The 13,184-nt window shown below is 55.2% G+C and overlaps 6 protein-coding genes across 6 annotated transcripts; 3 read left to right on the top strand and 3 right to left on the bottom strand.

Moving 5' to 3' along the window:
* Positions 1 to 410: 410 nt before the first annotated feature.
* PG986_004112 (uncharacterized protein) lies at positions 411 to 1,756 on the top strand (the record flags this gene model as incomplete). The annotated part of the gene is made up of 3 exons (XM_066840334.1): positions 411 to 422; positions 470 to 1,241; positions 1,302 to 1,756. 3 exons carry the CDS (start codon positions 411 to 413, stop codon positions 1,754 to 1,756), a joined length of 1,239 nt encoding a protein of 412 aa, XP_066702961.1.
* Positions 1,757 to 2,468: 712 nt separating this feature from the next.
* PG986_004111 (uncharacterized protein) lies at positions 2,469 to 3,405 on the top strand (the record flags this gene model as incomplete). Its single annotated transcript, XM_066840333.1, has 3 exons — positions 2,469 to 2,640; positions 2,706 to 3,145; positions 3,217 to 3,405. 3 exons carry the CDS (start codon positions 2,469 to 2,471, stop codon positions 3,403 to 3,405), a joined length of 801 nt encoding a protein of 266 aa, XP_066702960.1.
* A 57-nt stretch (positions 3,406 to 3,462) lies between these two features.
* PG986_004110 (uncharacterized protein) lies at positions 3,463 to 6,497 on the bottom strand (the record flags this gene model as incomplete). The annotated part of the gene is made up of 8 exons (XM_066840332.1): positions 3,463 to 3,774; positions 3,852 to 3,965; positions 4,061 to 4,329; positions 4,400 to 4,541; positions 4,639 to 5,114; positions 5,183 to 5,269; positions 5,339 to 5,884; positions 6,197 to 6,497. The coding sequence occupies 8 exons, from the start codon at positions 6,495 to 6,497 to the stop codon at positions 3,463 to 3,465; spliced, it is 2,247 nt and encodes a 748-aa protein (XP_066702959.1).
* Positions 6,498 to 6,527: 30 nt separating this feature from the next.
* Positions 6,528 to 7,356, bottom strand: PG986_004109 (glycoside hydrolase; the record flags this gene model as incomplete). The annotated part of the gene is made up of 3 exons (XM_066840331.1): positions 6,528 to 6,891; positions 6,937 to 6,994; positions 7,050 to 7,356. 3 exons carry the CDS (start codon positions 7,354 to 7,356, stop codon positions 6,528 to 6,530), a joined length of 729 nt encoding a protein of 242 aa, XP_066702958.1.
* A 17-nt stretch (positions 7,357 to 7,373) lies between these two features.
* PG986_004108 (chitinase) lies at positions 7,374 to 7,944 on the bottom strand (the record flags this gene model as incomplete). The annotated part of the gene is made up of 2 exons (XM_066840330.1): positions 7,374 to 7,779; positions 7,811 to 7,944. 2 exons carry the CDS (start codon positions 7,942 to 7,944, stop codon positions 7,374 to 7,376), a joined length of 540 nt encoding a protein of 179 aa, XP_066702957.1.
* Positions 7,945 to 8,266: 322 nt separating this feature from the next.
* PG986_004107 (pectin lyase-like protein) lies at positions 8,267 to 12,958 on the top strand (the record flags this gene model as incomplete). The annotated part of the gene is made up of 13 exons (XM_066840329.1): positions 8,267 to 8,321; positions 8,671 to 8,798; positions 8,860 to 9,069; positions 9,133 to 9,324; positions 9,380 to 9,443; positions 9,498 to 9,576; positions 9,641 to 9,788; positions 9,854 to 10,459; positions 10,516 to 10,573; positions 10,760 to 11,103; positions 11,189 to 11,749; positions 11,825 to 11,921; positions 12,012 to 12,958. The coding sequence occupies 13 exons, from the start codon at positions 8,267 to 8,269 to the stop codon at positions 12,956 to 12,958; spliced, it is 3,489 nt and encodes a 1,162-aa protein (XP_066702956.1).
* Between the last annotated feature and the right edge of the window lie 226 nt (positions 12,959 to 13,184).

Genomic DNA, 13,184 nt, shown 5'->3' with positions numbered 1-13,184 from the left:
CGGGCTCCCGGATCGAGCATCCCGTCCAGAATGCTTGGGTGTGGTTCTGCAGCACTCAATCTGGATCTCGGCTGCAGGCTTGGCATGGAGAGTTCCCCTTATGCACGTAATTTGTCCGTCCCTAAACGCGGTCTATCTGGCGCAAACCGGCAGATCATAGCCCGATTCAATCGGGCAACTACCCTCCGCATCTCAACTTCATTACCGTGGCACCTACTCGGGTCACCACTATTTACCTATATAGTGCGCGGGACGCCGCACCCAAGGCCGCGACAAGCACTGGGCGGTGGATCAAATCTTCGGTTGGCCTCCCGAGATTGCGACGTTATGTTGATTCTGTGTTGCATTGCGCGATTGATTAAGGAGTTTGAGAAGGGGGTGCATAGACTTGATATAAGACGGATTCGGTCATGGCACCTCCCGTTGCTCACTGCTCTACTCGTTGCGCCCGCCTAACACCTTCTTACAGTCCTCTAGAGTTCTCTGGGCTTCGAAATCCTGTCGCTCCTTGTCAATCTTGCGCATAGATACTTTCCGCAACGATGCGCGCAATCGACGTGTTTATGGCTTTGACGGTCGCGGCCTCGGTCACGGCCAAGCCCCTCCGCTTCAGCCAGCCATCCACCTCCGCGTCCCGGCCGCACTTCAGGCGCCAGGACGTGAGCCCTTCGAGGGCAAGAAGCTGTTCGCGAACCCCGAGTGGGCCGCGAAGCTCGACCAGACGCACGACGCCTTCGCGAGCCGCGGCGACACCGCCAACGCCGACAAGGTGCGCGCGATCCAGGACATCGGCACCTTCGTCTGGGTGTCCAACATCGCGTCCCTGCCCAACATCGACGCGGCCATCGCGTCGGCGCGCGCCGTCCAGGACGAGACCGGCACGCCCCAGGTCGTCGGGCTGGTCCTGTACAACCTGCCGGACCGCGACTGCAGCGCGGGCGAGAGCGCGGGCGAGCTCGATTCCGAGAACGGCGGGCTCGAGCGCTACGAGAAGGAGTACCTCGCCCCCTGGGCCGAGAAGCTCAGCGGCGCGACGGACTTGACGTTCGCCATCGTCCTGGAGCCCGACTCCCTCGCCAACCTCGTGACCAACCTGGAGGTCGAACTGTGCAATAAGGCGCAGGACGTCTACAAGCAGGGCATCGCGACGGCGATCCGCAGCCTGCAGTTCCCCAACGTGCATCTGTACATCGACGCCGCCCACGGCGGCTGGCTGGGCTGGGATGACAACCTGGAGCCTAGTAAGTAGCCCCACCACTTCGCGCCACGAAAGAAACTCCCACTGACACCATTAAAACCAGCCGCCAAGGTCTTCGGCGAAGTCCTCCGCCTCGCTGGTAATGGCACCAAGATCCGCGGCTTCTCGACCAACGTGTCCAACTACAACCCCTTCGTCGCGAGCGTGCGCGAGAACTTCACCGAGTGGAGCAACTCGTGGGACGAATCGCACTACGCCGACTCGCTGGCGCCCTTCCTCGAGGCCGAGGGCCTGCCCGCGCGCTTCATCGTCGACCAAGGGCGAGTCGCGGCCCCCCGGCGCCCGCGAGGAATGGGGGACTGGTGCAACGTGGCGCCCGCCGGGTTCGGGATCCGGCCCGGGACCGCGGTCGATAACGCGCACGTGGACAGCATCGTTTGGATCAAGCCTGGCGGGGAGAGTGACGGGGAGTGCGGGTACGAGGGGGCGCCGAGGGCGGGGGTGTGGTTTGATGAGTATGTCCAGATGCTGGTCGAGAATGCTGATCCGTCGGTCTAAGCAGAGGCAGAAAGATAGGAACTTGGCGCGGTGGTAAGGAGGAGGTATACACAGGCTTGTTATTATACGAAAATATATAGTGAAGGATGTAGTCTTTACTTACATATGTTATAAGAATAAGTGTGCAGTAGAACCAGGTTGGGGCCACCCTGGGGTCGTCGGCTGCATTGCTGGACACATATCTGGTAACTGTCCGTTGCAGCGCTGTGACCGTTGATCGAGGCGGTGGGATCAGGTTAGTCCTTGGCGACTCGTCTCGAGTGACATTGGCAGAGCTGGGTCATGTGTGATGGATGTATCCTGGCATTATTGCTGATAACGGCCCGTTACTTCACCTCGAGTTATGGGAAACAAATACAGGTAACGTATAGTTAATGGGTAAACGATGCGCCAACTGCGAAAGGTGGGGCGTGTCACAGCGTTCTGGCCCATCTGGTACTGTAAGCATTGGGGGCTTTCTGTGTTTGTGGCAGGGGGTTTCGGTTCTACAAGCGCCAAAAATTAGTGGAGGTTCCACTGCTGTCTATATTTTGTAGCGCTGGCCCCTGATCCAGTATTTATGTACCTATCGCGTTTAAACAGATCAATCAACATCCGATGGACTCATATAAATGCACCTTGTGGCACAATCTCGCCTGGTCAATATTTAGGTACTGGTCTTCCTCCTTCCTCTTCTTGCCAGACACCGTCCATTATCAAAAGCAACACCGCCATGTCTATCCAGGAAACCTTTGAGGACATCCCCCATGAGCTCACGACGAACGCTCTGAGGCCTCGCATTCCAAACCGAGATACTGAGGCCATGGATCTAATGTTCAGGCTCCGCCAGAATCTGTTCAGACAGCCGCCAGGGACATATGCCCGCGGCTCCTGGGGATACACCAGTAAGCTCAAAAACTTGCTACATTTTTCCATGTCTAGCCATTCGTCTTTGCTGACTGCGGCCAAGTTCTGCGCACTGTCTACACGCCCGAGTCCGACGCCCTGCTTCCTTCAGTTCTTGCGAAACTGGAACGCTGGATGTCGCAGTATCACCTTCACATCAACCGCTTTCCTTTCTGGGGTGAATTAGGCGAGGCCAAGCATAAGAAAAGGTCCAACGGGTCCATCAATGACGAGCTGGGGCGTCGGTTCCGAATCGAGCTTGTTCAGGATGAGAAGAAGCTGAACATGCCCCACTTGCAGAACGCCTCCCAGCTGGACATCTGCTCCCTCTGCGACGTCTTTGATGTCTGGGTCGCCAGCGTCGGGCAGGATCCCCACGCCCAGTACCCGCTGAGTCCCCGGTTCTGTGACTGCCTCGTGATAGACGAGGACTCCCTACGCATGCTACTCGAGATTCCCGATGAGCCGCCCACGTTGCACGTTGCTGCCGACTCGGAAAAGAGGGTAATGTTCACTTTCGATACCTTGACTTCCCGCGATGCTTGCATTGTATCTATGCTAACTTCACTTTCCAGGGAATGCGCTGTTGCGGCTATGAGTTCTTCTGGTTGCTGGACACACGCGCCGTGAGAAACTTCGCCCAGAATCCCGACAAGTCTCCGACCTACCGGGGATGGATGAAGGTGGAAGTCAGCATGATCATCAATTCCTGGTTTGACAAATGCTCCAGGTTGCAACGAGGAGATTACACCTTGGACTGGTAAATTTGTAAGTCTTCAAGGTCATGACTACACTTAGGTAGCTATGCCTATCGCATCCTATTACGGGAGGACGGGAAAGAAATCGTCCTTCGGGATGTCTTGTAGTCCAAGGGCTATCTGGTAATACCTTCTGACACATGCTGAAAGCGTTTCAAGGTATTCCTTAGCCCAGTCCTGAACAACAGTCTTCATACGTTCCAGGTGGATTGCAAACCAGGCGTCCCAGTGTGCCAACGCGTGGATAGTGACACCCGGACGTCGCCGTGCGAAGTGATTTTCGGCCTCGCGAATCAGTCTCCTCTCGGCGTGTACGACGTTTTTCAGCTGCAGGTTTGGATCCGGCTGCAAATGCCAAAGATAGGCCGTCATGGTCTATGATGCGGCAGCGCCGGAAGGCCGAGTGTCAGTGCCGCATCCTAGCACATCTGCCCGGGTGGAAGAAGACTTACCTTTCTAATTTCTTCAATGGCACCCGCGTGGTTTATCTTTTGACCGTTGGTATTCCCCAAAATAAGGTCTTCCATCTTCTGAGCCGACAGTTGCGTGTCTCGTGCGATCCAGACCTATGGGCCGAGGCAAAGTTAGCAGCAACGCAACCAGGATGGAACAAAAGAACCATGACGTAATTGAGCTGGAGAATCAATGGCGAAGGACTTACCCTTGATTTCCTCTGATTCAAGTCCCTGACCATGACCGTCACTACTTGCCAGTTGTTTCTACTTCCCAAAGCATCCATGATGCGCTGTATAAAAGTGCCCTGGGGAGAGGCTACTGTTTGCATATCAATTTCGAAGAATTCAACCGGTATAGTGTGGAAGACGCCATTCACTTCGAAGTCGCCAATTGAGTCATCGTCAAGATCCAGCGCTCCTCTGATAGCATGGTCGCCCCAGACGATCCACATCTGCCGTTCCAAGGGGTGGTCGTCTTATAGGGGAAAGGGATGAGTCAGTACTACAGCCTGCGTCAAAGCTAGAAGGATTCCCGAGTTTCTTACTGCCATATCCGTTGTCAATGACCCCATTTATCAGGATATCCCTTAGGACAGGCCACAGATTGTCGCAATTGGAATCATAGTCCCAAGCATTCTTGAGCTTGCTCCTGTGAATTACGGGGTCTAGCTCGGTCGGAGAGTAGTACTGTACAGCATCTTTGTCAGCGGTTGTCGTTTAAGATGTAGCTGCAGCCGACACGAGGGCCTGATTACGGAGCCAATAGTAAATAGTAGATACTTACCCCCGGTGATCGCCAATTGATCATGACTGGCCGGCCGCCAACGTCATTGAAATCCCACTCGTAGTTTTCGGGTCCAGTCCGTTTGTCGATGACGGGCGCAGCTGCGCTTTTCCCCATGCAAACCTCGTCGCCCTCGCTGCAGCAGTCCGGTCGGGTGCAAGCACAGTCGGAACTACTGGCGACCCTTTTGATTGCCGTGTTCAACGCGGCCAGGTTGCAGACGATGTAATGCGGTGCCTGGGTATTGCCGAGCCGATAGAACAAGTCGGAACCTCTTCCTCTCATGTAATCACGGATGTTGTCGTAAGAGAGGCTGTCGTAGGTCGCCATGCGCATCTTGCCGTTGAAGATCTCAATGGTGGCCGGTCTTGGATTCCTGCTGCCATAGAAAAGCGCAGTGACGAGACTTATGGCCGCGGCCTGCTGTTGCCATCGCATTTGAGGATCCCCTCGTTCCTGGATAGCAAGTGACGTCTCTGAGACATGAGATGATGAGAGAGTGTCTTCAGGAGGCATACCGCCAGTCACATATGTGAATACGTACCGTTTGATACAAAAGAGCGGGCGTTCAGCCACGAGCCGTGATCACGGTAGATGTCGCTAGCCGGACAGGTAGGATCATCGAAGAAATCTGAACGACCCTTTCGTTAGCGGATGCTCTCAACAGGCCACGTGCAGTTGGGCACGGGGAGATACGCACCTCCTATTTCGGCATCCCATGCTATATCCTGGTCGTTCGAGTAGCGCTTCTCAGTTGTCTTGAAGTTCCCTCGACAGCAACGGGCTTTGGCACTGCCGCCCGAGCACCCGTTACGGTCCATGGCGACACGCATGGTGCCCCCAGGGCAGTTGGCGTTGCAAAAGTCCGACGGCAGGTCGGTCCCCAGGGGACTGATGTCGGAATACCAATTGCACTCGTCGAGGCGCTGATCCTCCTTGGGCTGGTCGCAGCAGTAGCTGCGCTTAGGATGCGAGTCGTCCACGAGCGAGTTCCAATCCCTGCAGAGTGCTCCGCCGCTGCCGCTGCCGGACTCGGCGATCAGGTCGCCGGCGCATGTGTCGTGTCCGCACCGGGGCCAGTCGTTCCAGTTGCACTGCCCATAGAGCGTCATGCTCTGGACATTGGTGGTACAGCATGCGGCCTGGTACGACACGACTCCGCGAGTCGCGAGATCATTGGGTATCCTGCTGTTCTTGCAGTAATCCATGTTGCTGCCAATCTCGCGGTATCCTGCCGGGCAATTGTCTGCGGGCTGTTAGTACATGAGACGCGTCGTGAGAAGCTAGCCTCCGAACAGCATTACCAGGAATTATACATACTACACAGGTCGCAGTTAGAGAAACGGGCAAAGGTAAAAGGGGAGAGGGGGCCTCTGCAAGGCAGTCTTACCTGTCACATTTACCGTTGTTATGGGTATACCATCCGCATGTTGGAACCGTATTGTCTGGGGGGGCAACACAGCTTACTGTAACATGTTAGAGCTCGCTGGATGGAGGAGGCCTCAAGAAGCCATGGATGCAGCCACTCACTGTACTCCGCGGCCGTCGCATCCGCTACTGTCCACCATATACTGGTTTTTGGGGCCTGTTGGGTCTGTTCGGGTCATGCGAACCCAGTCCGCTGGGCAGTCTTCGTTGCAGTTAGTCCAGCGGCACTGCAGTTTGTAGTGGTCCTGGATCTCGAAACCGTCGTCACCGGAGTCGTCGTCCTGGTTATCGGTATCTCGCTTGCGGGGGTTGTGCAAGCGGGGTGCTACCTCGGCCAGTGATTTGGAATACTTGCCATCCCTGGTGTCGTGTGAAATGGCCCAGACCATGACACCACTCAAGCACTGGCTGCGAGCAAAGTCTGCCTTCATCTTGAAAGTGTCTTTGTCGTCGTAAGTCAGCTACACATTGTCATCCAGCGTGAGGATCTTGACAGCAGCGTCCTTATCCAGCCGTGACTTGGCGCCCGTGGACTCCATGACCTGGTCAATTTCCGAATTGAGCATCACGCTGATCTCGCCACTGCAGGCCCGAGCCGGGGAGCCGGAATCGAAGGTGCAGCCCGGTTCCAGGCACTCGGCGCTGGTGGCCGTAAAGCCTCTGCCATAGAACGCTAGACCCATGACAACCTTGTCGTGGCTGATACCGTTCCGCCAGAGCAAGTCAAGCCCCGCCTTGATTTCGGTCAAATTCGTGTGCGAGTTTAAGTGCGGACCCAAAGACTTATTGGGCTTGTCCCAAACACCATGGAAGTCGTAAGTCATCCTGTTAGGTTAGCTACATCCCGCAAACTGGTGAACCAGGACTAACATGTTGAAGAAGTCGACATGAGGTTGTAAGTTCTTGATGTCGAAGTTCTGCAGATACCCTGTAGTCACTAGGTTAGTCGTCTAGAATTGGCGCTGATCTGTTGAAGCGCTTACAATAAGAAGCTGGAAGTGTGATGCTCAATTCGTTTGTCCCAAGGCTCTTCTTGAGATTCTTCATAAACTTGGGGAAGTTTTCGAAGTCTTCAGGACGGCCAGACCGATCATCGGCTGTCGGGTACTCCCAGTCTAGATCGATCCCATCAAAGGCGTAGGTGTGGATAAAGCTCATTACCGACTTGATGAATTTCTTCTGGGCATCTTCACTCCTGGCAATGTCGGAGAAGACAGTAGCTGTTGGGCCTGGGTCGTTGAAGGACCAGCCGCCCACGGCTATCATGACCCTGAGCCCAGGATCTCTCATCTTGAGATTGGCAAGCCTCATGTACAAGTCCTCGTCATTTCTTCCGGATGGTACAAGCTAGTAGGTGTCTGGGTCAATCCCCGCGAAAGCAAAGTTGATATGGGTGTAAACGTTGCTAGGGATCTGCTCGGGAAAGAATTGGTTGCATGCGCGACCGGGTGACCATGATTCGTAGTACCCGACAACACGTTGGAAGCCTGTGTCTGGAAGTACATCGCAGCTGGGGCGCTTGACCTCTTTTTTCCACAGAACGCTTCCGTGGTACCGCAGAAGCCGTGCTTGGAGCAACACACATTCAAGGGGCAGGCCGTTTTCTCAACAAAGTCCTCGCCGAAGCCGCCAGGGCCACATTGTGCCTTTCGCTCGCAGTTGTTAACGCAGTCCTTTTCTTCGCAGTCTTGTAGTGGTATCAGTACTCGCTCACTTTGGGGGAGGGGATGAGGAACAAGTGGACTGACAGGAGGGGCCTAAGCCACAATAGCCAAACTTGCTGCAACAACCCGTCTTGCAGGGCACGTCGGCGCTGCACTCCTGTGCCACTACTGGCGCCAGAAGTAAACCCAGTAGAGGGAGCGTGAAGAGCAACATAGCCGTATACTTCAAGGCGGGGATTGTGGTACAAGACAACATCGAGAATTGGCTACAATACCCTTTTCTACTCCCTAGAGCCAAACGAAGGAGATCCAACGGACAGCGTGAGCATGCATCAACAACCGCGAAATGTGCGTTGTGCACTCTACCACACTTTACGAAGTAGCACCATCATATCATGGCTTGTCAGACCAGGAACAACGCAATGCGTGGTTCATCATCTTTCCATTACTCTCCGACCCTGAGTTCAATCTTAATCACTAGGCAGCTCTCGAACTATGGACTGTGCTTCCACTGACCATGCAGGGCACGATCCAATATGTCCTTGATGCGCCGCAGAGGCACAGCTCTTGGTGTTGACGGTCTGGGCCTGGGTGAGGTTTAGTGTCGAAGGGGTCCATTCGAAAGCTCCGAATAGGCAGGCGTTGCGTGAAAAAGAAATGAAAATATGGACTTCTAGGCCTGAACTATAAGAGGCCCGATTAGCTGGAGTTTGGCAAGGCAGCAGCCCATGCCCCCCAGGACGATGCAGGGAAGTGAAGGAACCGAGTTCCGAAGCGGGAGCGGGTTGTGGCATTTCGTTACCCCTGTCGCGGTTCCCCAGCACGGAGACTAACGAATCGCAGGGGTCCAGCCGGTGCAACCGCCACTGGAGAATGCACGGTCACGTCTCGTTCCAGGCTAGTAGCGGCCTTATCTGGACATACTGTGGCCCCTGACAAGGCGCGAAATCATGGGGTGGACTTTCAGTGTTCGGGGATGATCATGGCCCTTCCAAGCGTGCTGAGGGCTTCTGGATGGCATCGATGGGCGATGATGGTCGGAGTCCATTTGCCCCGTCTGAGTACAAGGTATCAACCTCTCCACGGCACGTCCGTATTAATTCATCTTGTGCTAACACAACGTACCAAGGTATTCCGTATCGTGAGAGACTACGGTGCCAAAGGTGACGGTGTCACGCATGACACGGAAGCCATTAATAGGGCCATTTCGGACGGAAGCCGATGCGGTCCCAACTGCGGCTCCAGTACCATATTTCCAGCAACGGTATACTTCCCGTCCGGCACGTACCTTGTCAGCAGCCCCCTTATCCAATATTACAACACTGAGATGCTAGGTGACGTAAGTTCATACCCTATGGCCGTTTTCGGCAGTAGGTGTATACTAAAACTATACATGGCGTAGCCTTTCAACACTCCTATTCTTCTGGCTGCCTCTAGCTTTGTTGGCCAAGGTGTAATCACCAGCGATGTATATGTCAGCGACGACGTCGAGTGGTACGTCAACCAGAACAACTTCTTGCGCAGTGTCCGGAACTTCAAGATCGATATTCGAAACGGCTCGCCTTGGAGCTATCTGTGTGGCATCCACTGGCAGGTGAGAAGATATCCAAACAATCCATACATAACTATTCGATTAACCAGTTGCTCAGGTTGCACAAGGCACTTCGCTTGAGAACATTGATTTCTATATGCTTTACGATTTCGATGTCCCAGGTAAAAATCAACAGGTAAGTACAAGCGTGTTCATCCTTAACTACTGTAGCTAAGCTTATCACAAGGGTGTATACATGGATAATGGCTCTGGAGGCTTCCTCGCAGATTTGACTTTTGTCGGTGGTGCTTTTGGGTAAGTTTAGTTCCTGCAGTGCGCAATGGATATAGGCTGCAAGAAGCTGACGAGAATCCCACAGAGCCTACTTTGGCAACCAGCAATTCACGACAAGCCATTTAACATTCGTTAATTGTGTTCATGCGGTGCAAGTACACTGGGACTGGGCATGGACTATGCAAGATTTCGTCATTGAAAGCTGCCAGACGGGTTTGATGATCGTTGGCGGGGTGAGGATTCCGACCCTTCAATCCCCTGTGTTCAAGCCCCGGTCACTAACATGAGCCAAATCCAGGCAGAGGGCCCCAAGAGCACTGGCCAGGGCGTAGGATCCCTTGTGCTGGTCGATGCCATCATTGCGAACACGCCCCGGGGCATCGTGACGACGCTGTTGGCCGAGAACTCGACCTCGGTGCTCATCCAGAACGTGGGCTTTTTCAACGTCCGGGACGCCATCACCGACGACGCGCGCGGCCAAACGCTTCTGCCCGGCGGCGACCAGATCATTGTCGATAGCTGGGGCTTCGGCATGATCAACAATGGTACCGATGGCAAAACGGCCTTTGTCAGCGGCGCTGAGATCCCCGCGATGCAGCGCAAGCCGGCTTTGGTCGGCGAGGTCTACCCTCATCAGGTTCCCAACATGTTCACACGCCGCCGACCCAAGTACCACGACGTTAACGCCCGGAAGGTCATGAATGTCAAGGCGTTGGGGGCCAGGGGTGATGGCGTCACCGACGACACTGATGCGCTCAACTCCATCATCGAGGGAGCGGCAAATACCTCTTCGATCGTCTTCTTCCCCTTCGGCATGTACATGGTTTCCGACACTCTCCGGGTTCCTGTCGGATCACGGATCGTTGGCCAAGCTTGGGCACAGATCATGGGCTACGGGGACAAGGTAGGTCCTCCAACTGAGGATGGCGATATCTCAAATTGCTGACTTGCATGACTCAGTTCTCGGACGAAACGCAACCGCGGCCCATTGTCGAGGTCGGCAGGAAAGGCGACATAGGTATCTTCGAGATGCAAAACATGATGATCACAGTCAAATGAGCGACGGCTGGCGTCATCGCCATTCGCTGGAACGTGCACGAGTCGAGCCAGGGTTCGACTGGTCTATGGGGTACGCGAAGGCCGATCCGTGTTTGTACTGGTCTATAGGACAGGCTGATTTACTGACGTTTCATATCGACTTTAGATACCCACGTGCGTATCGGCGGTGCCAAAGGAAGTGACCTCAGCGTGGAGAACTGCCCGAAGCAGCTTGGGCACGTTGAGCCGCATTGTAAAGCGGCTTCGTTGCTCATGCACTTAACGCCAGGCTCTACAGCGTACTTGGAGAACGTATGGCTCTGGGTGGCCGACCACGATATGGACAAGGTCACCCAAGACCAGATTGACGTCTACTCTGCGAGGGGTTTGCTCATTGAGAGTGACCATGCCTGGCTCTGGGGCACTTCCGTCGAGCACAATACCTTCTACCAGTACCAACTCTCCAACGCCCGTGACGTTGTCATGGGCATGATACAAACCGAGTCGCCCGTAAGTACCTCCCCATGACGCTTGACGCGGTACTTTTCGCTATTGCCTCTACCCTTATCTTCATCATCCTGACCAGGAGATATAGTACTACCAACCGGCTCCCAAAGCACCAGCGCCGTTTAGCCCCGGACTATTTTCCAACGACCCAACTTTTACTGACTGCATTGCTGACACTACTTCGGGCTGCGCGACGTCTTGGGCGGTTCGTATCATCGACTCAAGCTCCATCTACATCCTCGGAGCGGGAGTCTATAGCTGGTTCACCGACTACAGCCAGGACTGCCAGCTTCGAGGGTTTGAGGTCGAGCAAACCAGCGATATCTGGATCTACAACCTCTGCACCAAGGCCGTCGTGGAGATGATCTCGCCCCTCGGCGGTATCCCCACCTACGCGCGGGACAACATGAACGGTTTCCTCTCGTCTGTCCTCGCCTGGCTCCAAGGCTCCGTCGAGACGGCGGGCAAGCGAGAGTTTGACGGCTACCACCTATGGACGCCCGAGGCAGTAGACAGTCTGGTAACGGTCACGCTGCCAGAGACGTGCAAGTCTGCATTGACGGAACTGATTCGTTGTGACAATGAGACCAAGGATTTCCAGGTTCCAGGTCTCCGGAGCTGGCTTGGTGACAATGACCGGACCGACGTCGTGTGTCAGGAGAGTTGTGGACATAGCTTGCAGTCTTGATTTGAGTCTGTGAGTACTGCTTGCGATGGATACCAGATCAGTGACGGCCTGCCGACACTTCGCGGAGGGCGCGTCTGGGCGGGCTGGAACCAGACATGTCTCAAGGACACCTCGACTGATAAGTACTGTGGTGGTAAGTTTTGGACTGATTCATCTCCATACTTACGGCATCCATACGCTCCTTAATTTCTGACAAGCACCATGGCCGCTAACCAAGGCACAGAGATCATCGATGCCTTCACTGACGTGGACGACATCAAGGACATGCCCCAAGATGGGATCTGCTCCTATTGCTGGTTGGAACAATACTCTATGATGCAGAAGTCCCCGTATTTCCTCTACGACGACTTCCTCAAGTCCCAGCTTGAGTATTCCTTCGAGCGCTGCGGCATCGACGGCAACACCACGATCCCTAGCTCCCCCATCGAGACGTCCAAGCCAAGTCAGTTCTGCTACACCGATGTATATTACACCGCGAAAGCGGGCGACACGTGCGACTCGGTCGCCAAGTCGCACAGCCTGTCCTCGGCGTCGCTGTACCAGAGCAACCCGGACGGCATCCCCAACTGCAGGGACATTGCGGCGGGGACGGAGCTGTGCCTACCGGACCGCTGCCAGGAGACGTACGAGCTGATGCCGGGCGACAACTGCACGTCGATCGAGCGGAACCGAACCGAGGCCCTGCACGTCTGGTCCGAGGGCTACGTGCGCAAGTACAACCGGTGGGTGAGCGAGGCCTGCGACAACCTGCAGTTCACGAGCGACCACGTCTTCGGGCACATCCTGTGCCTCTCGCCCCCGGGCGGCGCCTTCGTCGGCGCCGGTGCCAACAGCCACGGCAACGGCTCCTCCGCCATCGGCGACGCCACGACTCCGCATCGCTCCCACGGGTACTCGGACCACATCATGGCGCCGCCCGCCGGCGCGACGGTCGCGGAGGGCACGGCCCGCAAGTGCGGCGTCTGGCACATCGCGGCCGAGGAGGGCGACGCGTGCGGGGCCATCGCGTACAGCAGCGGCACCACCATCGACCTGTTCCTGCGGGCCAACCCTTCGCTGGGCGGCGTCGTCTCGGAGTGTACTTCCAAACTCGTGCCAGGACTGGCTTACTGTGCCGTCCCTTTCATCTATTGGGACGACCAAAATTATGACGAGGAGCGCGGTTACTGACCCGGGTGGCGCGTTCATGTTACGTCTGATACCCATAAGCACCAAGGGGAATACTGTATGCTTGAGTTGTATAATACATATTATTAAACGGGACTCGTGTTCGGGGGATGCTATCTGTTGGGTTTCACAACATTTGTTTCCATGTTACTGTTTTCTGTACCATCAATATCGCGATGTGAGGGAGAACGCGGGGTATAAATTATGACGTTTAGAAACAGTGAGTGCA

Source organism: Apiospora aurea (assembly GCF_038362705.1).
Source record: "Apiospora aurea strain CBS 24483 chromosome Unknown utg000003l_segment0_segment0, whole genome shotgun sequence".
Classification (NCBI taxonomy): domain Eukaryota; kingdom Fungi; phylum Ascomycota; class Sordariomycetes; order Amphisphaeriales; family Apiosporaceae; genus Apiospora; species Apiospora aurea.
This window is presented reverse-complemented; position numbering and strand designations above follow the sequence as displayed.